The sequence below is a fragment of the Borostomias antarcticus genome (genome assembly GCF_949987555.1).
Source record: "Borostomias antarcticus genome assembly, chromosome: 1".
Lineage (NCBI taxonomy): Eukaryota > Metazoa > Chordata > Actinopteri > Stomiiformes > Stomiidae > Borostomias > Borostomias antarcticus.
Window position 1 is genome coordinate 37578117 of NC_140234.1, and position 26498 is coordinate 37604614.

Genomic DNA, 26498 nt, shown 5'->3' on the forward strand with positions numbered 1-26498 from the left:
ATAGGACTAATGTTGAGTATTTCTTGTGAGATAATCAACAAGGCTACAATACAGCACACATCAAGGCTAATATTGTTGGCAATAAGGCCACCACAACCCTAGACTTGTTGATTATACCTTACAAGAAATACTGTAGGCCTATAGAGTCTTAATAGGCTAACACCCCCGGAACGGTGAACGTAACGTTATTTTTCATTCTTAACTGGTTCAGGAATGCTATGTTGGTGGCGGAACACGAGAACGGAAACGTTAAATATGCTGATTCTGCTCGGAGCGAACCGATTGAAAAATAATTTCGTTTTTAAGCCCTGCCTGGCTGGCACCCCGAATCGTGAAACCCGCACCAGTGGATTGCTGGCTTTTCTTGTTTATCAGCAGTATTTCCTAGTTGGAGAGCAGGGAGGTGCTGGGAGCCTTGGTTGAGGTTCCCACGTGTTACGAAATGCAACATGATGACGTTTGTCAGACTGACCTGCTTGTGAGGGGAGGCTGATTGGCCTTCATGATTGGCTGTTCAAAAAGGCCTCTGGATATGAAAGGTAATGTGCTGGCTCCGCCCCTATGCCCATGTTTTGTGGTGCTTGACTCCAGACTAGGGGCTAGGAGACTGTAGTGATGGTTGTCAAAAGCAGTTTCTACTTGCCATCGAGCATTTCACTGAGTAGTATATTGTCTCTACTGTTCTCTCTGCACTGTCCTGTCTTGTTCCTGCACCTTGTCTTTTGTTGTCTATTTATTGTATGCACCAACAGTCCAGAACAAATTCCTAGTGTGTGTGAAAAGTTGAACCTACCTGGCTACAATATCAGATTGTGGTTGAGTATTGTGGCAGTGATAGTTCTGGTGAAGGTGTTTGTCAGTGTCTTTAGTCTTATCATTGTTTATTTGTTTTTGGCATCGATCTGCCCTCCTTTGTCTGGTGAGTGGGTGTAGATTAGGCTCCTCTTCCTGAGGGGAGAGTGACTCCCCCGCCTAAAAAATCAACTCGGCGTGACTCAGATGTTTTCCTACACTTACTCTGTGTGTGTGTGTGTGTCGGATCACTGCTCTGTGTGTATGTGTGTCGGATCACTGCTCTGTGTGTGTGTCTTCCCTCATGCATACACACCGATCAGCCACAACATACACTATTATGTAGGTCCTCCTCATGTCGTCAAAACAGCCCGGCGACAGCTTTTAAAATACGTGGAAATAATTCACCCTCTAACAATAGCTTAGTTTTTTGTAGCCCTGTAGCAACTAATACAAATAATGTAATCACTCCCAATAATGTAGCCTAATCCATTTCAACGTGACACAATCAGATACAACATTTAGGCTATACACAATATCAGACCAGCATACAAATATACAGTAGATACCAATATTTATAGAAATCCCAGTAAACCAGAGGACACAGTCAGAGGTGGAGTCTGCGCCCCGATGGGTCAGAGGAGCTGTTTTGGCGTCACGAGGGGGACGTACACAACATTAGGCAGATAAGCGGTGTTAACGTTTGAAACCAAGAAAAACGTCCGAGCACCTCACACACCCTAATTTTTACTTCCTTTATACCAGGTGTGCTTTCTGGGTGTGATGCCAATTAGGCCTACGTCATGTGATCTCAGAGTTCTCGAGGCTGTCATAATAGAACGGTAGAGATATGGGATCCTTCAGCAGAAGGTGACATGTCTGCCCTGTGTACTCACTCTTTCGTCTTATGTCTCTCCCTCTACCTCCCTCCCTCCCTCCCTCCCTCCTTCCCGGGAGAGCAGAGGCCAGACCCCCTCGTAAGGCGCTCCCCCAGACCCCTGTCCTCTCGCCGGGGACTGAACCCAGTTCATAATTGTGTGAGTATCACCGCCGCACCCGCCCCCCCCCACCGGGGCCGAGCCTGAAAACAAACACTGATAACGAAACACAGACTCCCCCTGTCTCCCACTTCCTTATCTGACTTCTCTCCACCTCACTACCCCCCCTCCCCCCCCTGTGTTCTCCCTCCAGATACCCGTGCTGGACCGAGCCCCCCCATGCAGAACCTCATGAAATGAATAAAGCGCCGCAGCCTCTAACAGGACCCCCCCACCCCGCCCCCTCCCCCGGACTCTCACAGGTAGGGAACAGACCATCCGCCCCCCCGACACACACACACACACACACACAGGTTCACGTGTCGGATCCGCCCTTCAATCTTGTCCGACGTCCCCCCCCTCGCAGCCCCCCTTCCCCCCCGGGCAGCCCCCCTCTGTGGTCTTCGCCCCCCCGCCTCCGCAAATGAACCCGACGCCGCAGCCCCGACAGGTACGCCCTCCCTCCGCACTGCCCACTGTCGCCATCGTCCACCTGCTCGCTTGCCTCTACCGCCTGCACCCCTGTGTGTGTGTGTGTGTGTGTGTGTGTGTGTGTGTATGTGTGCGGGTGGGTGTATCTGTGGAAGAGGCCTGTTTAACCCTGCTTCTCCCCCCTAGCTGGGTTTGACCTCTGACCTTTGCCTTATCCTGCTCCCCTTCTCCAGTTTGTACCAGGGTCCAGAACTTTACACCAACAGGTACTAACGGCCTGACCACGGTGCTGGCGAAGGGGGGAGGGGGGGGCGGAGACCAGGAGCTAGGGGGAGTGACGGGGGGGGGGCGGAGACCAGGAGCTAGGGGGAGTGACGGGGGGGAGGGGCGGAGACCAGGAGCTAGGGGGAGTGATGGGGGGGAGGGGCGGAGACCAGGAGCTAGGGGGAGTGACTGGGGGGGGGGGGGGGGGGGCGGAGACCAGGAGCTAGGGGGAGTGACTGGGGGGGGGGCGGAGACCAGGAGCTAGGGGGAGTGACTGGGGGGGGGGGGCGGAGACCAGGAGCTAGGGGGAGTGACGGGGGGGGCGGGCGGGCGGAGACCAGGAGCTAGGGGGAGTGGCTGGGTCGCGTCGGTCGGTGTAGCAGGGTAGCGGTAGGGTCCTAAAGTTTTTCTCCGAGAAGGATTTGAGTGTGGAGTTTTCTTGTTAACCGTTTGACTTGCTTATTCACGAACGCCTTGATCAACTCGCGCCAACGCAGGTCTTTAGCCTTTCTAAAGCCCTTCTTTAATATCAGCATTTAAACACCTGACATGCTCATCCTCAACTACTGTATACTGATTCCTTACATACCCTTCACACATAGTGACGGGCGAGGCCTGTATGCTTTTGGCATTACACACACACACACACACACACACACACACCTATGCTCTGTACCTCTGCATGCTGCTTGGTATTTGGTTGCTTTGCTGGAGACGGAGGGACTAGTGGCTCTGCTCTGTCATCCTAACTGGTTGTCGTTCCCTCTCTCTCACACACTCCTTCCTCTCCTTGCTTCCCATGGTGTGTGTGTGTGTGTATGTGTGTGTGATGTACTGCTGAAGGGAGGATTCAGGTCACTGCAGGTAACTACTTCCTCCTCCTCTTCCCCCCCCCCCCCCCCCCCCTCTCTCTCTCTTTGTGGAGGCTGTATGTAGCTGGCATCGTTCCCCTGGCCCCATTCACTCTGAGAGAAGCAGCAGAATGTCAATGAAGGAACCTTGTCTGAACCAACATTAATATTGTTTGCGTTAGCTTCCTTTCAATGGGGGCTTATTTTAGCCGTTTAGTCAGCATCCCTCCAGTACTATGAACCATGTCCAACGGACTTGATAGAAGTATAATGCTCTAACTGAACAGTCACAGAATGGCAGAGGAGTGGATACTTCTACAAGTGAGGGTGAGCAGTATTGATGGCCCTGTCCAGAAACAACCAATAACTCAGGCTTATGTCTCGATAACGGGTTGGATGTCAAGTGAATCACTTAATCCTTTCTTCTCCTCCTCTCTCTCCTCTCTCCATCCCTTCCTTTTTCCCATCCTTTCTTTCTCCCTCATCTACTATCATCCTGTCGATAACCTCCCCATATACCTCTGTCTCTCTCTTTCCATCTCTCTCTCTCTCTCTCTCTCCCTCTCTCTCCCTCTCCTCTCTCTCTCACCCCTCCTCTCTCTCTCACCCCTCCTCTCTCTCTCCCTCCCTCTCATCTCTCCCTCTCCCTCCTCTCTCTCACCCCTCCTCTCTCTCTCCCTCCCTCTCCCTCCTCTCTCTCTCACCCCTCCTCTCTCTCTCCCTCCTCTCTCTCTCCCTCCCTCTCCCTCCTCTCTCTCCTCTCTCTCTCCCTCCTCTCTCTCTCCCTCCCTCTCCCTCCTCTCTCTCTCCCTCCCTCTCCCTCCTCTCTCTCCTCTCCCTCCTCTCTCTCTCTCTCTCCCTCCTCTCTCTCTCCTCTCCCTCCTCTCTCTCTCTCCCTCTCTCCCCCCTTTCTCTCACCCCTCCTCTCTCTCTCTCCCCCCTTTCTCTCACCCCTCCTCTCTCTCTCTCCCCCCTTTCTCTCACCCCTCCTCTCTCTCTCCCCCCTTTCTCTCACCCCTCCTCTCTCTCTCTCCCCCCTTTCTCTCACCTCTCCTCTCTCTCCCCCCTTTCTCTCACCCCTCCTCTCTCTCCCCCCTTTCTCTCACCCCTCCTCTCTCTCCCCCCTTTCTCTCACCCCTTTCTCTCACCTCTCCTCTCTCTCCCCCATTTCTCTCACCCCTCCTCTCTCTCCCCCTTTCTCTCACCCCTCCTCTCTCTCCCCCCTTTCTCTCACCCCTCCTCTCTCTCCCCCCTTTCTCTCACCCCTCCTCTGTCTCTCCCTCTCTCCCTCTCTCCCTCTCTCCCTCCCTCCCTCTCTCTCTCTCCCCCTCTTTCCCTCTCTCTCTCTCTCTCCCCCTCTTTCCCTCCCTCTCTCTCTCCCCCTCTTTCCCTCCCTCTCTCTCTCTCTTTCTCTCTCTCTCTCCCCCTCTCCCCTCTCCCCCCCCCCCCTCTCTCTCTCTCTCTCTCCCCCCCCCCTCTCTCTCTCCCCCTCTCTCTCTCCCCCTCTCTCTCTCTCTCTCTCTCTCTCCAGCCGTACTATGCCTCCCGGCCCAGCCTGCCCCCCAGCGCCCCCCGGGGGGTCCCCCCCCCCAGCAGCACGCCCCAGCCGGTGGCCCCCACGCACGTCTACCAGGCCGCCGCCTCCCAGATGATGATGATCCCTCAGCAACAGATCCCGTTCGCCAGCTCGCCGCAGGGCCCTGCCTACTTTATCCCCGGACAGGTAGGGGCGCGTCCACGGGGCCGTCGAGAGGCGTCGGTGTTCACCCATTTTCTCCGCACCGCATTGGCGTTTCATCACCAGACGCCGAGGAGCTCACGCGTTGTTAAATAGGTTTCAGGTGGGGACAATGGACCAATGGAAGGTCACCCTAGGCCAAGCAGGAAGTCTGAGGTGTGTCCCCCCTGGGGATGCCTTCCTGTTGTGATGATAAAACCACAGCATTATTTATCATTACAAAAGGTGGAGGACAGGGGTGTTTGGAATGGCAAAAGGTAGGGGACTGTGAACCAATAGGCTTTAAGAACAAAAGGCAGAAATCTGAAAGGGTTGAGGCCAGTTGTCTCTAAAAATTTCATGACAACACACACACATATACACAAATACACACACACAGATACACACACACACATACACACAGACACACACACAGACATACCCACAGACAGACAGACACACACACACACACACAGATAGACAGACATACACACACACACGAGTTCCATCCAGCGCCTGCGTTTAAAGGCCTGAGAAACGGCTCCTGTGGTGTCCCAGGCGAGGTCAGGGGGCGGGGCTGAGACCTCCTCACCCCACGCTCGCTCCAGCTCCCCGGGCAGACGGAGACGGCGCCACAGGAAGGGGCGGGGGGCCAGGCGGGGGGGGGGGGGGGGGCTGGCAGGTCGGGACCCTGTAACCACGTGAAGTGCAGACAGCGTTACTGTCCGCCCCCCGATGGAGAGCCAAGATGAATTCTAGTGTTCTAGTGTTTCACTATCTTTTACTACCTTGTCTCCCTATTCATCTTTCTCTCTGACCCCCCATTCACCTGCAGTACCAGTCGACGTACGTGACGCCCCCCCAGCAATACCCGGTCCCAGCAGGCACGCCAGGCTACTACCCCGCCACCAGCCCGGCTGAATACGGTACCTATGGTAAGAGGCTCTGTCTGGGGCCTCGTCTGACCACACATGCACACGCGCACACACACACGCGCACGCACGCACACGCGCACACACACACACTGTCTCGCTCACATGAATGGAGACACACACACAAACATGAGTGGCTGTTGTAGAGCAGGTCATCCAACGATCGTAGGGTCAGCGGTTTGAATCCCGGGTCCGCCTGACGACGTGTCGAAGTGTCCCTGGGCAAGACATTGAACCAATGAGCAGGCTAGCACCTTGCCTGGCAGCTGCCGCCATTGGTGTGTGTATGTGTGTGAATGAGAGGCCTTCATTGTAAAGAACTTTGGATAAAAGCGCTATATACGTGCAGTCCATTTACCATTTACACACTCACACACACACACACACACACACACACACACACACACACACACACACCCCAACAATGAATGACAACAATCCCAAACCGGCTTGATAGTGACAAGTAAGCCTTGTTTAATGTCTGCCCTAACCTCTAGTCCGGCTGAGCTCTCTGGAATCGGTTGTGTTTTACCACCCCCTAGTGGTGTCTGTACGCCAGTGCAGGACTGGACGTGTTGTGCTCTGAAAACAACCCCTTGACCCGCACTCCCAAGCCTGTGCGCTATGTGCTGGCTTAGTCAGTCCATGGCAGATCATGGCAGATCACCGTTAGAATGCTCACAGGCTAAATATGTCAGCGATTACTATGCAGAGAATGTATTTTGGAGTTATTTATTACAACTTACCAGTCACTTGTTTATACTAAAGCTTTTTTGGGGGATGTGGTTGGTGTGGGTGCATTTTAGCGTGTATTTGTGTGTGTGTGCGTGCGTGTGCGTGTGCCTGACGTCACTTTAGACCCGAGGTTTGAGGGCCAGAGATCATTACTACCCCTGAGCTGTAGGGTTTGGAAGAGCAAGCACATTTTTGTCATTTTTTCCCTGTCATCTCGTGGTGCCAGTGTAATGGAATTAGCTAGCTGAAGAGAAATGGGGCACACGCGCACACACACACACACACACACACACACACACACACAGACGCTCTCTCACTGACAACATATCACATTTCCTTGGTCCTTATTTGCACACTCTGGATTTTTCACGCGTGCGCACAACATGACGGGTCTTGCGCTGCTCCCTTAATGCAATGACGCACAAACAGTAACTCTCTCACACGTGGCGCGCACACACACACTCAAGCACACACTTTCATTTCTCAAGCACCGGCGCTGTCAAACATGTCTCTTTCTTAACATGCGCGCGCGCTCACACACCCCGGCTCAGTCGTCAGTGTGTACTTGTAAGTCCGGTCGCAGACTGAAGTCCTTGTCTTAGCCCAGCGCGTTTCGGTCCAGCAGGGCTAAGTTGATTTGGGGACATGGAATGTTTCTGGGCCTCCTCCAGACTCCAACCCTCTGTTTAAGACTTCAGAGCAACGGGAAGAAACAGAGAAAAAAACAGAGTCTGCACTTCACTGTTCTCTCTGCCCCCTGTGGGCCATCAGTCTGGGGCTTCGTTCTTACATGTTTTATGTACTAGATGTAGACTCTCTGTGTCATTTCAGTTGGAATGTTCTGTATATATATTTATATTTATGTCTCTCAATAGTTCTTCCATGATTCACATGTGATGAGCTCAGACTGACACGCAACCCTGCTCTTCAACCGGTCATGTGACCCGCTTCAGTGGCACACACACACACACACACACACACACACACAGAGTAACATGATGCAGCACTGGTACTGGATGTTCTTGCCGGAGAGAAATCTGGCATACTGATAGACACACACAACACACACGCGAACTATAGAATTAATATTTGACTCCAATTTGACTCCTTCAGTGTGCGCAAACTAGCCTGCAATTTTGGCATTAATTTCACAACACCACAGTTGAAAAGTGGCATGAGTAATATTGCATTTAACCTGAAGAAATACTTTAGGAAATTTAGAGCGTCAAACACACATACACACTCCTGTCATCAATTTGAGGAGTGTGTATGGTTTGCATGTTACACGCTTTATGGTAAGTGTGTCATGCAGTGTGGAACTCACTGGTCTGGTCCTGGTCTTGACTCAGTCTCGCCCTGCCTTGGTACTCTTGACTCAGTCTCGATACGCTCTGGTCTCGGTCATGACTCGGTCTTGGTTTAGGTGGTCTTGACGACAACAATAACATAGTCACTAACATAATAAGACAGACTGAAACTGAGGTTATATTACTTGTATAGCTACAGCGTTCCCCAGTATGTCCTGCCACGGTCTCATAACTGAAAAGAGTTTTATTTCATCTCTCACTCCCAGTCAGAAAATGTCCGCTAGCCGTGATGCTAATTTTCGCAATGTTAAACCCCATTGATTTATGCTAAAATGTTAGCGATCTAAAAGTCTGCTATGTTTGGCATTTAAAAATAATAATAATAATAATAATATAATAAATAAATTATACAATATATAATGTATAATATAATTAATATAATATAAGAAATAAATAATCAAATATAATATATAAATGGAACACTATAAACATTGAATAATGCAATAACAGCTTGAGCAATCATTGAGGTAGTTATTTGAAGCCCCGCCTGCCATACGATCATACGGGTTCTCATGGGGAAGCACTGAACCCTCCAGTTCTTTATGGGGCGCTATCAGCAGCAGCCCTCAGCTTCTCCATGTTAGTCAGGTGAAAACTAGAAAAAGTTCCCCACCCCCTCTGTTCTCTATTGGTGATAGGATACTGCGCAGGGGTTGGGTTATTTTTACCCCCTGGCTGAGTGATTTACTGACCCATCCCACTCCCTTGTCACGGGCTGTGACCTAGCTGGTCGCCCAGATCAGATCGCCAATTTCCCAATCGAAAGGGATCCTCAGCAGACCGCATGTCCTCCTAGCCAGCCCCTCCACTCTGCTGCGGCTGTCAGCCAGCTACCTGAGAACAGAGGGAGGTGGGAGGAAGTGAGGAGAGGTGGTAGAGGCAGAGAAGGAGAGGGGGAGACGGAGGGGGGGAAAGAAGAGGAGAGGGTAAGTGAGTAGCTTTGAGGGCACCTGTGGTCAGGAGGAGGAGGGAGTCAGAAGGGGGGTGGGGACCCCATACCCCCTCCTTCTTGTCCACCTCCCTCCTGTGCGCTCTCTCTCTCTCTCTCTCTCTCTCTCTCTCTCTCACAGTCAGGACGTGTTTTAAGATGGGGAACCGTGCTTCACAGCGGACCTCCCAGGGAGGTATGTTTCGTCTGGACGGTGTATGTTTCACCTTTTAACTCCCCTCCCTCTCTCTCTCTCTCTCTCTCTCTCTCTCTCTCCCTCTCTCTTTCCCTCTCTCAACTCCTCTTTTACCCTCCCTCCCTCTCTCCCTGACTCATATCTTAAGCTCTTATTTACAGGAGCGGGACACTCTCCAAGAAAGTCCCCGTTCCCTTTTGCTTTCTCTTTTTTGGTGCCTGTTGCCCCCCTCTCCTCCCTCTCCTTCCTTCTCTCTCACCAGTCTATGTGGGTCTTTGACTATATTTAGTCTGTGCTCTCCTTGGTCAACAATGCAGACTCAGTAATGGGAGCTAGGGTGGAATGTACGGTAGAGGGAGAGGGAGAGATTGAGCTACCAACACAGAGAGACAGACCTACTTCTATGGGAGTGTTTTTTTTCTCTCTTTCTTCTTTCTGGGGGGCTGGAGATTATCTTTGATGCAGATGTTTTTCTGAAGATGGGGCCTTATGCTCCCGCTTCAGGGTTTTTGGGGCCGATTTATTCCCGATTCACCCCTCGTGACAATCGGAGGAGAAATCTGGTCCGGACCGTTGGTCGGTACCGATGTTGGGCCCAGATGATCTTGTAATGTGAGGGGTTTACAGACCTAGATGATCTTGTAATGTGTGGGTCTGCGAGCCGATAGGGAGGTTAAAGATTGGGTCTGTAAACCCAATCTTTAACCTCCCTATCGGCTCGCAGACCCATCGGGGAGGCCCCTATAATATCAAACACGTTTGACATTTAAGATTATCACGTCACTACTTTACACTTTAAGCAAGACATCGAGATGAGTGGTTTGTTGCTCCCTTGGGCACGATTGAATATCCTGTAGTGTGTGATGAGCCGCCATTTTCAAATCTTGTAGTGTGCTTGCTTGAGATTCGAGAGAAGAACATCTGTCAAGATTCTGCTTATGTGCGTGATGAAACCCAATTTGGAAATCGGTTAGGATTTTAAATATCCTGTAGTGTGAGTCTGGCATTAGATGTGGGGTCTGAGAGGGAAGAGAATGCGCCGGTGTGTGGAGACTGATGAGCCCTGTGGCTGGGCGAAGGGGGGGGGGGGGTCTGTTATGCTGAACAGCACGGGAGGGGGGTGAGTGCTGTGTCATGGTCGCCTTCTCCATGTTGTGATTAGGGATGTGGGAATGCCAAGGTGGTGGGAAACGTTTTTATAGCCCTCCCCTCTTTTGGACAGCGCTGGTGATCCTGTTTTGATGATGCGGGGCACATTTGAACAGACTGAGGCTGTTTGAATCTCATAAAAAGCCCTGTTGCATAAACTACATCTGTTCTGATCCCAGATTACACTTACAATAAACAAATGTTTTCAATCTTAACTGAGGGTTTGAAATGACAAAAGTGACATTGAACATAGACTTGGCTTCACATACAGTAGCTTTCTGCCACTACTTAGTGTGTGTGCGTGTGTGTGTGTGTGTGTGTGTGTGCACGTGCGTGCAGAGGGATGTATTGTGTGTGTGTGTTTTACTCTGGGAGAGGGGTGTATTGTGTGTGTGTGTGTGTGTGTGTGTGTGTGTGTTTTACTCTGGGAAAGGGGTGTATTGTGTGTGTATGTGTGTGTGTGTGTGTGTTTTACTCTGGGAGTGGGGTGTATTGTGTGTGTGTGTGTTCTCTGGGAGAGGGGTGTATTGTGTGTGTGTGTGTGTGTGTGTGTGTGTTACTCTGGGAAAGGGGTGTATTGTGTGTGTATATGTGTGTGTCTGTGTGTTTTACTCTGGGAGTGGGGTGTATTGTGTGTGTGTGTGCTTTCTCTGGGAGAGGGGTGTATTGTGTGTGTGTGTGTGTGTGTGTGTGTGTTACTCTGGGAGAGGGGTATATTGTGCGTGTGTGTTTTCTCTGGGAGAAGGGTGTATTATGTGTGTGTGTGTGTTCCTCTGGGAGAGGGGTGTATTATGTGTGTGTGTGTATGTGTGTGTGTGTTCCTCTGGGAGAGGGGTGTATTGTGTGTGTGTGTGTGTTCCTCTGGGAGAGGGGGGTATTGTGTGTGTGTGTGTGTGTTCCTCTGGGAGAGGGGTGTATTGTGTGTGTGTGTTCCTCTGGGAGAGGGCTGTATTGTGTGTGTGTGTGTGTGTGTTCCTCTGGGAGAGGGGTGTATTGTGTGTGTGTGTGTGTGTGTTCCTCTGGGAGGGGGTGTATTGTGTGTGTGTGTGTGTGTGTGTGTGTGTGTGTGTGTGTATTGACGGCCCTCTTCCTGTCCTCCTCAGCAGGGGCGTACTACCCGGCACAGCCCCAGTACTCCCCCGCCGTCGCGCCGGCGCCCGTCATCATGAGCCCCGCCCCCCAGCCACAGCAGCCGCCGCAGCAGATGCAGTCCAAGAGAGAGCGCAAGCAGGTAGGGTCCGACCCGCCCCCGCGGGGCCACAGCAGAGCGGGGGGCACTCTCCTGTACCCCCGATGAATCATGGGAGTTCTCTAGTGTTGCGCGCAGGTTGATTCTACACAGCGTTATAAGAACAGGGGTGCGAACAATACTGCGCTTTAAGAACGCGTTTGTGAATCTGACAGACTTTTCTCAAGTTTTTGTCCTTTCTCAAGAATAAATATTAAAAACCAGAGGAAGATATTGGTGAATGAGGCCCCGTTGTTGTTAAAAACTCCTGTTCCTCATGGATTTCAGACCTGCTTCAAGGTGCAAGTTAAGACTCGCGGTTTATTTGCTGTTCGGTAAAAATGTTGCTCTTTGAAACGCTCTTTGAAGCATTTTTATTGCTGTTCTCTTCAATATGTTCCAGGATGTAGAAGGTATGCTTCTGTCTGGTTTTAAAAAGGGGGGTGACACAACGTCTTTTCCAGTTTAGTCCTCAGTGTAGTCCTGGGTTTCATGTTGAGCAGACTGTCCCTTTTCCTCCTTGACTACACGCATGCAAAACATGTATGTGACCTGCTGTTCCCAAAGTAATTTGACCTGCTGTTCCCATGGCAATCTGGAGACATGCCACACCTTGGTGTGTATGATAAACCTCAGAATACCGGCTGTGTCGCAATCCGTCTCCGGATGATTCTAGAGTCTCCTGGCCTTGTGAAGTTCACCGTCTGAAATAGATCTGGGGGCTGAAGGTGACATAGATATCTGAGCTCAGTCTCCCCCCGACTGCACGGCTCCACTTCAGCCGCCAGCATCGACCGCCGGCCGCCGTTTAGAGAAACGAGGCCGGGCCGTCCTCTTAACTTCGCCACCGCCGAACGTGACGCACTGGCTACGGTGGAGTCATCGGCGTGTCGGTTCCCTCGACTCCCGGTGGTTGGCGGTTGATGCCGGCGGTTGTGGCGGAGCTGTGCGGTAACTCGGAGCCGTAGAGGCGCCGGTACACTGCCCCCGGCCTACACCAACCCACACCGACGTCGGGTTGGCGTGCCGTGTTTGTTGGTGACTGTTGGTGCTGGTTGGATGGGGATTTTTTTTGTTGGTGAACATAAACTTCCCACATTCTACTGCACTACTTTTTGGATATTGTTATTTTTCTTAGCTTATCCTTTTTTTTTTCCACTAGCATTTTGTACTCGCCCTTGGCACTGTCCTGTCTCGCCCTGTCCAATGCTGTCTCCATGTTATGCATCACGACCAAAAGCTAATTCCTAGTACGTTGAAAACTGCATGGCAATAAACTGATTCTGATTCTAACAACAGCTGCCAGCTGTAGAATGTTGGGTGTTGGCTGGTATTGGTTGGCTGGCGTTGGTTAGGGCCTGTGAATGAAATTCAAGTCTCACCAAAGTGTTTTGTTTTCCTACTTGACTGCTGTTCTAACTTTGTAGTTCGTTCTCATAGATCAGTCTGTTAAAACTACAAATTCTTCCTGTGTGACATCACTTCCCTGTCCTCTTCATCCTGAAACTATGTCACTTCCTTTTTCTCTGTATAACCTATCTACCTCGTCCTCAAGTGAACTCACTCAGCCCGGATTCACTTCCTGTGCTAGAGTCCGACTCTGCAGAATCGTAACAGAATAAAACTATTGTCTTCGTTTAAAACCAGCTTGACCTACCACTCAGCGTGTTCTTTGAAATCTAAACTAAACCAAGTAAGATTTTCATTTACAGGCCGTGCGCAGGCACTTTTATGCCAGGCACTAGAGGATTTTTGGGATGATTTATCCCCAATTCACCCCTCCCGACAATCGGAGGAAAAATCTGGTCTGGACCGTTGGTTGGTACCGATGTTTGGCCCAGATTATCTTGTAATGTGAGGGGTTTACAAATCCAATCTTATCCCTCCCGATCGGCTCACAGACACATCGCCGTGCTCACAGACCCACCGGCCCAGATAAAAACAAACATGTCTGATATTTAGATTATTACATCACTACTTTACAAACGAGGCAGTGGCTCGTTGCTCCCTCGGGCTCGATAATATCCCGTAGTGTGTGATCAGCCATTATTTTCAAATCTTGTAGTGTGTGCTTGTCTGAGATTCACGAGAAGCCCTTGTCTCTCTCTCTCTCTCTCGCTCACTCTATATGAACGCTAGGCCTGATCTAGTTCAGTCTATATGAACGCTAGGCCTGGTCTAGTTCAGTCTATATGAACGCTAGGCCTGGTCTAGTTCAGTCTATATGAACGCTAGGCCTGATCTAGTAAAGTCTATATGAACGCTAGGCCTGGTCTAGTTCAGTCTATGTGAACGCTAGGCCTGGTCTAGTAAAGTCTATATGAACGCTAGGCCTGGTCTAGTTCAGTCTATATGAACGATAGGCCTGGTCTAGTTCAGTCTATGTGAACGCTAGGCCTGGTCTAGTTCAGTCTATATGAACGCTAGGCCTGGTCTAGTTCAGTCTATATGAACGCTAGGCCTGGTCTAGTTCAGTCTATATGAACTCTAGGCCTGGTCTAGTTCAGTCTATATGAACGCTAGGCCTGGTCTAGTTCAGTCTATATGAACGCTAGGCCTGGTCTAGTTCAGTCTTCCTCATCGGGGCCACGGCTCACTGATCCAAGATGAGCTCAGTCTGCGTAAACGTCGGAGGAGTCTCTAAACGTCCGTCTCTCTCGGTGGAGGAGTCTCTAAACGTCCGTCTCTCTCGGCGGAGGAGTCTCTAAACGTCCGTCTCTCTCGGTGGAGGAGTCTCTAAACGTCCGTCTCTCTCGGTGGAGGAGTCTCTAAACGTCCGTCTCTCTCGGCGGAGGAGTCTCTAAACGTCCGTCTCTCTCGGCGGAGGAGTCTCTAAACGTCCGTCTCTCTCGGTGGAGGAGTCTCTAAACGTCCGTCTCTCTCGGCGGAGGAGTCTCTAAACGTTCGTCTCTCTCGGTGGAGGAGTCTCTAAACGTCCGTCTCTCTCGGCGGAGGAGTCTCTAAACGTCCGTCTCTCTCGGCGGAGGAGTCTCTAAACGTCCGTCTCTCTCGGCGGAGGAGTCTCTAAACGTCCGTCTCTCTCGGTGGAGGAGTCTCTAAACGTCCGTCTCTCGTCTCTCTCGGTGGAGGAGTCTCTAAACGTCCGTCTCTCTCGGTGGAGGAGTCTCTAAGCGTCAGTAAGGAGATGTAGCTCCGTGGGGAGACGAGTTTTGTGGTGATCTTGAATCTCAAACGGTCCCTTTCACATCTCGGCTGTAGTCTGCGCTGTCTATCGTGGCCTAGGCAGACCTAGTCCTGCCCCGAGTGCTGGACTATAGTCCAGACGGATGGATACGGCCAGAGTAGCTTCTGACCTTCAGTGACCGTGTGGTCCATAATGGACACCGGGCCGATGTGAGTTGTCTGTGGGAACCATGTGAGTTCTCTGTGGGAACGGTGTGAGTTCTCTGTGGGAACCATGTGAGTTCTCTATGGTAACCATGTGAGTTCTCTGTGGGAACCATGTGAGTTCTCTGTGGGAACGGTGTGAGTTCTCTGTGGGAACCATGTGAGTTCTCTGTGGGAACCATGTGAGTTCTCTGTGGGAACCATGTGAGTTCTCTGTGGGAACGGTGTGAGTTCTCTGTGGGAACCGTGTGAGTTCTCTGTGGGAACCATGTGAGTTCTCTGTGGGAACCGTGTGAGTTCTCTGTGGGAACCATGTGAGTTCTCTGTGGGAACGGTGTGAGTTCTCTGTGGGAACCATGTGAGTTCTCTGTGGGAACGGTGTGAGTTCTCTGTGGGAACCATGTGAGTTCTCTATGGTAACCATGTGAGTTCTCTGTGGGAACCATGTGAGTTCTCTGTGGGAACCATGCGAGTTCTCTGTGGGAACTATGTGAGTTCTCTGTGGGAACGGTGTGAGCCGGTCAGCAGAGCGTCTTCTCTCTCTCTCTGATGAACGCGGCCGTCTTTATCAGCGTGGCACGCCGTTGCCGGGGAGACGGGGGAGGGAGGGGGTGGGCGGACTTTGGCCGTCCCACGCGGCGTGCTGCTCGCTCAGGGTCGGTCAGAACCCAGAGGCTGTGGCGCGTGAGGAGCTCCGTACACCAGCGGCACGCGGACATCTGTCTCTCCCACCGCCGAGGAGGACGAGGATGGTACTAGACAGGCGCACGGAGGAAGAAGAGCAGTTGGTGAGTTGTGACTCTTCCAGCTGTGTGTGTGTGTGTGAGAGAGAGAGAGACGCTCTGAGAGAAAGGGAACGCATTTGTGTGTGTGTGTGCGCGTGCGTGCGCGCTCATGCGTACGTGCGTGGGAGAGAGCGAGAGAGAGAGAGAGAGAGAGAAAGAAAGAAGCAGAATGGTGCGAGCGTGTGCATGTTCAGCCGGTGTGTGGGTGTGTGAAAGTGAGAGCCATGTTTCTCCTCCATCTGCCTGTGTGCTGGCAGAGTAGCAGAGCGGAGCAAAGCCCTGTCTGTTCAGCCATACCGCTCTGAAACCGTCTCAGAACCGCGCCTTTTTATCTCCCACCGTTTTATCTCCGTTCTAGTTTTATCTCCGTTTTCACTTAATAGCAACACTCTGTCTCTCTCTCTCTCTCTCTCTCTCTCTCTCTCTCTCTCTCTCTATCTCTGAAGGACATGTCAGCACATAGTTCAGCTCCACGTGGCTACCGGTCTGACTCCGCCACCCCTCCCCTCCCAGCTCATGAGCCGGAAGCTGAAAGGGCTGACCTCTCTCTCTTCTCTCTCTCTCTCTCTGTGCTGCTGCCGCTGTGGCATTCTACCTCCTCCCTTCTCAGGAAGACGGTGCCAGTATTTTCCCCTCCCCTCTTTTGCTCTGTGCACAGAATGACAGAACAGCGGCCGAGAGAGAGAGAGAGAGAGAGAGAGAGAGAGAGACAAAAGAGTGGAGGAATCAGAGAAAGGGGGAGTCTTTTCACTAACTGGTGCTCATTTGATAAAGTTTGAAGGTTTTTTTTTCTTTCCCGGAATCCCTCCACTCTCTCCGCTCAGCTCTCTCTCTCTCTCTCTCTCTCTCCCCCCCCCCTCTTTGGCCCCCTTTGACTGTCTGTAGCCTGGGTGGGCGGGGGAACTGCATTCCATCGCTGCAGCTTCACAAGGCCAGTCGCTCTGGTCCCCCCCCCTCCTCCCTCTCTCTCTCTCTCTCTCTCTCTCTCTCTCTCTCTCTCTCTCTCTGTACGATTGCCGAGCTGTGAGCAGAGAGCGAGCGAGCTGGGAGCAAAGCCTAGCCCGGCCCAGCCCTGTTCCAAAAGCTTCTCTAGCCTAGCCTTGTGAGTAGAGCGGAGGTGGGTGGGGGGGGAGCAGCATTGCGTGTTCCAGCGCCCGAAGCAACCCAGCCGCACTCGCGAAACCGGCCCTGGCAGGGAGGGGCCCCGCGGGCCAGAGGCTCAAACTCCAGCCCCAGGATGAGACAGGCCCGCTAGGGTCTCTGGAGCAGAGCGGTGGGGGCCGACGCTGCCAGGTAAACGCCTCTCGCCACGAGAGAGAGAGAGAGAGAGAAAAAGAGAGCGTTCCGGCTTAGACCAGTTGCTGACGGCTCTGGGCAGAGTGTGTACGTGTGAGGGAGAGGGGAGGAAGAAGACGTGTGTGTGTGTGTGTGTGCACGCGCGCGTGTGTGCGTCTGTGCGTGCGAGAGAAAGTTTGTGATAGGAACCATGCGCTTGTCAAGCAGGGGCACTCCTTATAAGTGAGTAATCCTTTTTTCTGATCGTTTGAAGTGATTGTGGAAACTGCTCTGTAAAGTTTTTCGGTTGCAAAAACAGGAAAGCCATCTGTTTGTTTCTGGGTCTGACCAGGGATTTTATGCACTGGACACGTTTTCCACAGCCTTCCTAAATGTGCTTGGTAGCTCGCCTGAAAAGTTGGATAGGTTTGTCCTCAGTCTCGACTTGCTAAGTTGCTGAACTAGAACTCCCCCCCCTTAGATGGATCGGATTTTCAATTCTATAGATAGACGTATTTTTCAGTAAAATGAATTAGAAAAGTCCAGTATATGTTTGACATCAGTAACAAAATGTTATTTTGAACAACCAGACTTTTCATGAAGCGAGAAGGCTAAAAACAGGACCCTATTAAGCTGGACAGCCTACAACACTTCCTGTTCATCTATATCCAGAAAATATCTATATTTTGGTTTAAAAATGTACCTGGTTAATCTGGTAAGTGTTTGCTAGCTGCTTGGCTGCTCGGTTCATGACCATGGTGGATGGAAGCGGTCAAATTCAGCCGTTTTTTGGACGTCCACTTGAATGGACGAACATCAGGAGACACGTGCATGTCTGACATGACTTGTGTCACTTAAAACGATAATTACTAACCATGAAAATGTACCTACAGATACCTTATACAGTTGTAGTGAGATGATACTTACGATTATTTTCTTGTCTGTTTTCGAATCACTGCTCGAGGACGTTTAAAGACACAATGCTACTCACTTACCGTCCGACTTGTGTATCGAGCTTCAGGGGGTCGCAAGCTAGACAGTTTAACCCGTGTAGCAGATTTGCATAGCATGTTTGGAGCTGCATAGCTTGTTAGGACTAGTGTGTCTTGTGTCAGTAAGACTGAGAGCTGTGTAGAGGGCGTTCTAGTGCTGGCCTGCTAGGCTCTGGTCTAGTACCTGCTAGGCTCTGGCCTAGTACCTGCTAGGCTCTGGTCTAGTACCTGCTAGGCTCTGGCCTAGTACCTGCTAGGCTCTGGCCTCGTACCTGCTAGGCTCTGGCCTAGTACCTGCTAGGCTCTGGTCTAGTACCTGCTAGGCTCTGGTCTAGTACCTGCTAGGCTCTGGCCTAGTACCTGCTAGGCTCTGGCCTAGTACCTGCTAGGCTCTGGTCTAGTACCTGCTAGGCTCTGGCCTAGTACCAGCCAAAGCTAGGCTCTGGTCTAGTACCTGCTAGGCTCTGGTCTAGTACCTGCTAGGCCCCTGCCTAGTCAGACACAAGGGCTTTTTGGCTGGTCCTTGGCGTCATAGGAAGCAGTCAGTTGTGACTTCTCTTCACCATTCTCCTCCCCCTTAAGATCTCTTGCTCTCGCTCTCTCTCTCTCCTTCTCTCTCTCCTCTCTCTCCTTCTCTCTCCTCTCTCTCGCTCTCTCTCCTGCTTCAGAGTGGGAAGGTAGCCAGGGTGAGCAACATGTTTTTCTCACATGCTCTTGTTGCGCTCTCCTAGTTCTCTCTCTTTTCTCTCTAAGCTCTGACTCTCTCCGCCTGTCTAAGCTCTGACTGACTCTCTCTCTCTCTCTCTCTCTCTCCTCTGCCCCCCCTCCTCCAGATCAGAATACGAGACCCTAACCAGGGCGGCCGAGACATCACTGAGGAGATTATGTCAGGGAGCCACAGTGGCTCCACCCCCACCCCCCCACAGGTGAGCGACGACCCCGCCCAGGTGAGCGACCCCCGAGCCCATCACCATCACCTCTACCACATTCACGCTGACTGCGTCCCAAACTGTCTCTGTGTAGGCAGCCATTTTGTGTTATTATACTGGTCATTAATAACCCCAAGCTCTCAAAGCCGGGGCAGGGAATTATGTCTGCTCACTGCATGTTGTCGAGAAAAACTCCAGGGCAATAATCCTGTCTCGTTGGCTAGTTGAAAGGTTGCACAGTTGCTACACAGTTTTGTTGAGTTATGTGTATGTGTGTGTGTGTGTGTGTGTGTGTGTGTGTGTGTGTGTGTGTGTCTCTGCTAGTCGGCCATATCAGGAGCAGAGGATACGGAGGTGACCCAGGCCAACGGTGAGAACGGGACACCTGCTCCAGTGGTGGTCAGACCAGGTGAGGAAACCGGACAGGTCCCCTGGTCAGACCAGCTGAGGAGACACCTGGCCTGCACTCACACTCACACACACAGAGACATACACCAGTGTTGGCCATGTCTCTTCTATGATGTTTTTAGCCCTTTTTGTTCTGAAAATGTCATTTAATGTAATTTATTGCTCTATAAATGTTCTTAGCCGTTGGACAAACATTTTCCAGGAGCTTGCTCGATCGCCTTGTTGAGAGAGGTCAGGGAATAATTTTTAAAGCTCACTTTTCTGGCCCCTGGGTGAAACAGTTTTTTTCCTTCTCTCTGGAATATGTAGGGGTGGGACGTATGCTCACCTCCCTTGTTCTCTGTAAAGCGCATTGTGTTGCCTCTGGATATGAAATACGCTATACAAATATAGCTTTGATTGATTGATTGATTGATTGATTGATTGATTGGTTGGTTGGTTGACCTCCCAGCATTCGACCGTTTTTGGATTTGTCTGAAAGAGGGATCGAAGGATTGACACTGTCTCGTGATAGGTTACCATCAAGAGACTCTGTGACTGATTGATTGATTGATTGATTGATTGATTGGTTGGGTGGTGTTCAGCTCAGTTGGGTTTGTATTGAAGTCTGGCAGTCTACACGTTGGCCCTTCTAATGTGTGTTGAATTTTAGATGGTTAGTCGAGCCTTTTTCTCCTGATCTCTCCCCCTCACTTCAGATGACAGTGGGAAGCCTTCTCCCCCTCCCCCGTCAAAGACCCCCGAACTCGCCCACACAACCACCCCCAGGCTCACCACCCCTCCCCTCAACACGGACACTAACGCGCCCTCCCCCTCCCTCCCCCTGGGCGACGCCCCCCCCAGCACTACCGCCCCCTCGCCCGCGCCCTCCCCGTCTCCCAGCAGACCCGTCTGTGACGTAATGGAGGCTCCGCCCCCCCGGGACGCTTCCCCTGCCGCCCCGGACCCCACGGTGCCCGCCTACCCCGCGCCCCTCCCCGCCCCCCGGCCCAAAGCCCCGGGGCAGGCCGCCACGGACCAGGAGGAGCGAGAGGAGGAGAAAGACGAGGAGGAGGAGGAGGTGACGGAGGAGAAGGAGGAGGAAGTGACAGAGGAGGCGACGGAGGCCGAGCAGGAACCGATGTCGTCGGCCGAGCCCGCACCAGTGGCCGCGCCCTCCGGCGCCCCAAACGGCGCCAACGGCGTGGCCGCCGAGCCCGAGAGGGCGGAGCCGGCGGCGCTGTCCGTCACCGTGCCCTCCGCCGCCCACCTGGAGGAGCCCCCGGAGTCGCCCATCGCCCAGCCAGAGGAGCTCCGCCTCCCCAACGGCCTGCCACTGCCCCGCCCCCGCGACCCCGAGCTGCCGTGCCGGGTGCTGTCGGAGCGCGACGCCAGTCCCATCGCCGAGCCCGAGGAGGTGGGGGCGCCCCGGCCACCCCCAAAGGCCCGGACCCCCCCTGTCACCGTCGTCACGGCGACGCCTATTACCGTCACCGCGACGCCAATTACAGTCACCGCGACGCCTATTGTCGTCGCCGCCACCCCTGCCCCTGTCGCCGAGGCGACGGCAGCCCCCGCCACGGCGGAGCCCGTTGCCGTGGCTGAGACGCTCATCCCGGTTGAGACGACCGCCACCGCTGAGGTGGCCCCTCCCCCCGCGGAGGAGGAAGGGGAGGACACGCCTCCAGCCCAGACCCTCGCCCCGACTGAGGAGACTTCTATGCAAGGTCGGTGTCTGTTCTGTCTGTCTGTCTCACGTTCCGTCTGTCTGACTCACGTTCTGTCTGTCTGTCTCACGTTCTGTCTGTCTGTCTCACGTTCTGTCTGCCTGTCTCACGTTCTGTCTGTCTGTCTCACGTTCTGTCTGTCTGACTCACGTTCTGTCTGTCTCACGTTCTGTCTGTCTGACTCAGTAAATGGACTGCACTTAAATAGCGCTTTTATCCAAAGCGCTTTTCAATGGCCTCGTATTCACCCATTCACACCCATTCGCACAACACCCCTCATCAGGAGCGATCCGGTGTCCTGCTCAACACGCTGTGTGCGTCTCTCTGCCGAGGCACCTCTCCGCTAGCTCACGCCCACGGAATTGGTTGAGATGTTGATCCGTGTAGCCCCCCTGCACGCAGAGAGAGAGCGAGCGCTTCTAGGGTGTGGCTCGGGCGTGGCCGTGGGCGTTGCCGGATGGCTGACCGGCGGTGCGTTTGTCTCGTCACAGCTGCTGTGTCCGTGCCAAAGAAGAAGAGGAAGATGAAGGAGCTGAACAAGAAGGAGGCCGTGGGCGACCTCCTGGATGCCTTCACTGAGGTGTGTGCGTGTGTGCGCGTGTGCACGCGTGTGTGTGTGTGTGTGTGTTTTGTGTGCATGCGAGTGTGTGTGAGAGAAGGTGTCGTTTTTTTATACCCCATCAATTTACAAATGTAGAAAGAGCAGCTAGTAAAGAGCATGAGAGGGACTTGTTCCTACTAACCCTCTCCTTCCTCTCCCTCCCTCCCTCCCTCCCTCCCTCCCTCCCCCTCTCTCTCTCCTCTCACTCCCTCGCTCCCTCTCTCTCTCCTCTCCCTCCCTCCCTCCCTCCCTCCCTCCCTCCCCCCAGGAGCAGGTGGTAGAGAGCCCCCCTGAGGCCCCGCCCACCCCTGCCCCCGCCCCTGGCGCAGAGGAGCCCAAGGCCCCCGCCCCCGCCGCCCGCCCCCCTCCCCAGGAGGAGGCGGACGAGACGTGGGAGGAGAGAGAGGACAAGCTGGACGCGGAGAACATCGAACCCGACACCCCCAAGTCCGGAGACCAGAAGTACCACTACAAAGAGGGTGGGTCCCTGAACCTAGACCTTGACCCGTCAACGTGTGCGTGCGTGCGTGCGTGCGTGCGTGCCCTAGCTAAGCAAATCCTTATCTCCCTCCCCCTTATCCTGGAAAGACTTTTACCCATATTTGAGTTTCCACACTAAAGTTTCACTTCTCTGGAAATGTCATGTGGTAATCGTGTTCGTTTTCCACAGAATGCAGCTGCGCTCGTATGGAGCAATGTGACTATAGCTTCTGATAATATTCAGTAATCAGATTCAATTCATTAATTTGATACCAAATCATTGATTGCATCCCCTTCGTTTCCCTTTACTATATAACCTGAGGACTCATAACAGAACACACATCTGAGCTTATATTCTCCCCCAGCTTTCTCTACCAGCGGGTATATATAGATGATTTGGACCAGTGGGTATATAGTATAGATGATTTGGACCAGTGGATATATAGTATAGATGATTTGGACCAGTGGATATATAGTATAGATGATTTGGACCAGTGGGTATATAGTATAGATGATTTGGACCAGTGGATATATAGTATAGATGATTTGGACCAGTCGGTATATAGTATAGATGATTTGGACCAGTCGTTATATAGTATAGATGATTTGGACCAGTAGGTATATAGTATAGATGATTTGGACCAGTGGGTATATAGTATAGATGATTTGGACCAGTGGATATATAGTATAGATGATTTGGACCAGTCGGTATATAGTATAGATGATTTGGACCAGTCGTTATATAGTATAGATGATTTGGACCAGTGGGTATATAGTATAGATGATTTGGACCAGTGGGTATATAGTATAGATGATTTGGACCAGTGGGTATATAGTATAGATTATTTGGACCAGTGGGTATATAGTATAGATGATTTGGACCAGTGGGTATATAGTATAGATGATTTGGACCAGTGGGTATATAGTATAGATGATTTGGACCAGTGGGTATATAGTATAGATGATTTGGACCAGTGGGTATATAGTATAGATGATTTGGACCAGTGGATATATAGTATAGATGATTTGGACCAGTCGTTATATAGTATAGATGATTTGGACCAGTGGGTATATAGTATAGATGATTTGGACCAGTGGGTATATAGTATAGATGATTTGGACCAGTGGGTATATAGTATAGATGATTTGGACCAGTGGGTATATAGTATAGATGATTTGGACCAGTGGGTATATAGTATAGATGATTTGGACCAGTGGGTATATAGTATAGATGATTTGGACCAGTGGGTATATAGTATAGATGATTTGGACCAGTGGATATATAGTATAGATGATTTGGACCAGTCGTTATATAGTATAGATGATTTGGACCAGTGGGTATATAGTATAGATGATTTGGACCAGTGGGTATATAGTATAGATGATTTGGACCAGTGGGTATATAGTATAGATGATTTGGACCAGTGGGTATATAGTATAGATGGTTTGGACCAGTGGGTATATAGTATAGATGGTTTGGACCAGTGGGTATATAGTATAGATGATTTGGAATGTGAACGTGACCCTATTATCTAGCTATGTTTGATATTCACCACCGCATAGTAAAGCTTGATGGCCCTCTTATCTCTCTTTCTGTCTCTCTCTCTCTCTCTTTTGGTCTCTCCCTTTCTCTCTCTTTCTGTCTCGCTCTCTTTCTGTCTCTCCCTCTCTCTCTCTCGCTCTTTCTGTCTCTCTCCCTCTCTCTTTCTGTCTCTCCCTCTCTCTCTCTCTCTCTCTCTCTCTCTCTCTCTCTTTCTGTCTCTCTCTCCCTCTCTCTTTCTGTCTCTCCCCCTCTCACTCTCTCTTTCTGTCTCTCTCTCTGTCTTTCTAAATCTCTCTCTTTCGGTCTCTCCCTTTCTCTGTCTTTCTGTCTCTCTCTCTCTTTCTGTCTCTCTCTCTCTCTCTTTCTGTCTTTCTCACTCTCTCTTTCTGTCTCTCCCTCTCTCTCTCTCTTTCTGTCTTTCTCACTCTCTCTTTCTGTCTCTCCCTCTCTCTCTCTCTTTTTGTCCCTCTCTGTCTGTCTCTCTCTCTCTCTCTCTCTCTCTCCCCCAGACCAATGGAAGCCCATCGACCCGGAGGAGAAGAAGCGTTACGACCGGGAGTTCCTGCTGGGGTTCCAGTTCCGCGGCGCCAGCATGCACAAGCCTGAGGGCCTGCCGCACATCAGCGACGTGGTTCTAGACAAGGTACCCCACATCAGCGACGTGGTTCTAGACAAGGTACCCACATCAGCGACGTGGTTCTAGACAAGGTACCCCACATCAGCGACGTGGTTCTAGACAAGGTACCCCACATCAGGGACGTGGTTCTAGACAAGGTACCCCACATCAGCGATGTGGTTCTAGACAAGGTACCCCACATCAGCGACTTGGTTCTAGACAAGGTACCTCACATCAGCGACGTGGTTCTAGACAAGGTACCCCCCTCTGCCCATTGCCATTTTCCAATGAACGAACCGGTAGGAACACTGAGAAAGGGACTTGCACGTCTTTTTTGGGAGAATGGAACAGTAGGGCTGGCCCTGTTTAGCTCATTAGTCGACTGTTAAATTGACAGATTTTTTTGGGGGGTCGAGCAGTCGCATATCGTCCCCTTTCCCAGTCCGCTACCGTGGCAACTAAGGCTGGGAAAAAACACACTCTGGGAAACAATGAAAACTCAGACTGTTGTCTCAAATAATCCCATATTCAGTAGATGAGAACAAGCGGAGGAGTTAGGAGTATAATGGGATGATAATCCAGGGAAGCTAGCAGTCACACGCAGGCTGGGGACAGGTTGTCTGTTCTGCATCTCCACCTCCCCTCCAAGGCAATACATGACAATACAAGGTTTGAGTTTATAAATGGGGTTTAAATCTATGGAAAACTCCCACGTTTCTACATTTCCACTAATGAAAAAAATCATGCATTAATCCACCATGATTTTAGTGTGTTATGGACAGAACAGAAGGCGGTTGGACACCTTCACAATCCACAAATTGTCTCTGGGACGGCTGTAGCTCAGCAGGTAGAGCGGGTCGTCCGATCGCCGTCCGATCGCAGGGTCGGCGGTTCGAATCCCGGATCCTCCTGCCGACATGTCGAAATGTCCTCGGGGCGAGACACCCCGAATTGCTCCCAATGAGCAGGCGGGCAACTCGCACGGCAGCTGCCACCATTGGTGTGTGTGTGTGTGTGTGTGTGTGTGTGTCTGAATGAGAGGTCATTGGTGTGTGTGGTGTGTGTGTGTGTGTGTGTGTGTGTGTGTGTGTGTGTGAATGAGAGGCCATTGTAAAGCGCTTTGGATAAAAGCGCTATATAAGTGCAGTCCATTTACTGTCGACCATCTTCCCAGGTTAACAAGACGCCCCTCCGTCAGCTGGACCCCAGCCGTCTCCAGGGGATGAACTGCGGCCCCGACTTTACGCCGTCCTTCATGGGGAACCTGGGCCGGCCTGGCATGGGAGGAGAGGAGGAGGAGGAGGAGGAGGAGGAGGAAGGGGACCGGTGAGCTGTTAAAGGAGGAGGAGACTGTCTGTCAATCACCACCGCAAACAGTTGTGTTCTTGGTGTCGGTAACAGGAAGGAAATGGGAGGATGTTGATGTTGACTGGAATCTTTTATCCCCCCCCATCTCCCCCCCCCCCTCCATCTCTCTCTCCCTCCCACCCCTCCATCTCTCTCTCCCCCCCCCCCTCCTCCATCTCTCTCTCCCTCCCCCCCCTCCATCTCGCTCTCCCTCCCCCCCCTCCATCTCTCTCTCCCTCCCCTCCTCCATCTCCCCCCCCCCCCGTCCTCCCAGCCGGCAGGCTTGGGCGGGCCGCGGCGTTCCCAGCAGGGCCAGAGGAAGGAGCTGCGCAAGATCATCTCCACCGTGGGCGACGACGTGCAGCTCAACAAGGCCGAGAAGGCCTGGAAGCCCGGCGTCAAGAAGGCGGCGGCCGGCGGCGGGCGCGGTGGGGGTTCCGCCCAGGGCCCGGCCCAGGACGAGGACAGCGACCCGGAGCAGCTGAAGACCCAGGAGCTGTTCAAGCGCGTGCGCAGCGTCCTTAACAAGCTGACGCCGCAGATGTTCCAGCAGCTGATGAAACAGGTGCAGGAGATGACCATCGACACGGAGGAGCGGCTCAAGGGCGTCATCGACCTCATCTTCGAGAAGGCCATCTCCGAGCCCAACTTCTCCGTGGCCTACGCCAACATGTGCCGCTGCCTTATGGGGGTGAGTGTGTGTGTGTGTGTGTGTGTGTGTGTGTACGTGTGTACGTGTGTACGTGTGTGTACAGAGGTGTTTGTTACTTAGCAGACGCTTTTATCCAAAGCGATTTAACAATAAGTGCGTTTAACGTATGTAGTCAAGTGTACTACTCA

General features: G+C 52.0%; 1 protein-coding gene across 1 annotated transcript in view; it reads left to right on the forward strand.

The window, feature by feature from the left end:
- The window catches only part of LOC311330117 (eukaryotic translation initiation factor 4 gamma 1-like), a 58237-nt gene that overhangs the window by 23028 nt on the left and 8711 nt on the right, over nt 1-26498 (forward strand). The window contains 15 exon segments of the mRNA XM_084462103.1: nt 1755-1829; nt 1984-2092; nt 2197-2280; nt 4908-5099; nt 5929-6028; nt 11504-11631; nt 18862-18975; nt 19282-19366; nt 20064-21071; nt 21563-21651; nt 21941-22151; nt 24205-24338; nt 25486-25599; nt 25602-25637; nt 25933-26349. Of these exon segments, the coding sequence (XP_084318229.1) occupies nt 2027-2092; nt 2197-2280; nt 4908-5099; nt 5929-6028; nt 11504-11631; nt 18862-18975; nt 19282-19366; nt 20064-21071; nt 21563-21651; nt 21941-22151; nt 24205-24338; nt 25486-25599; nt 25602-25637; nt 25933-26349 (2778 nt within the window). The 5' untranslated portion in view covers nt 1755-1829; nt 1984-2026.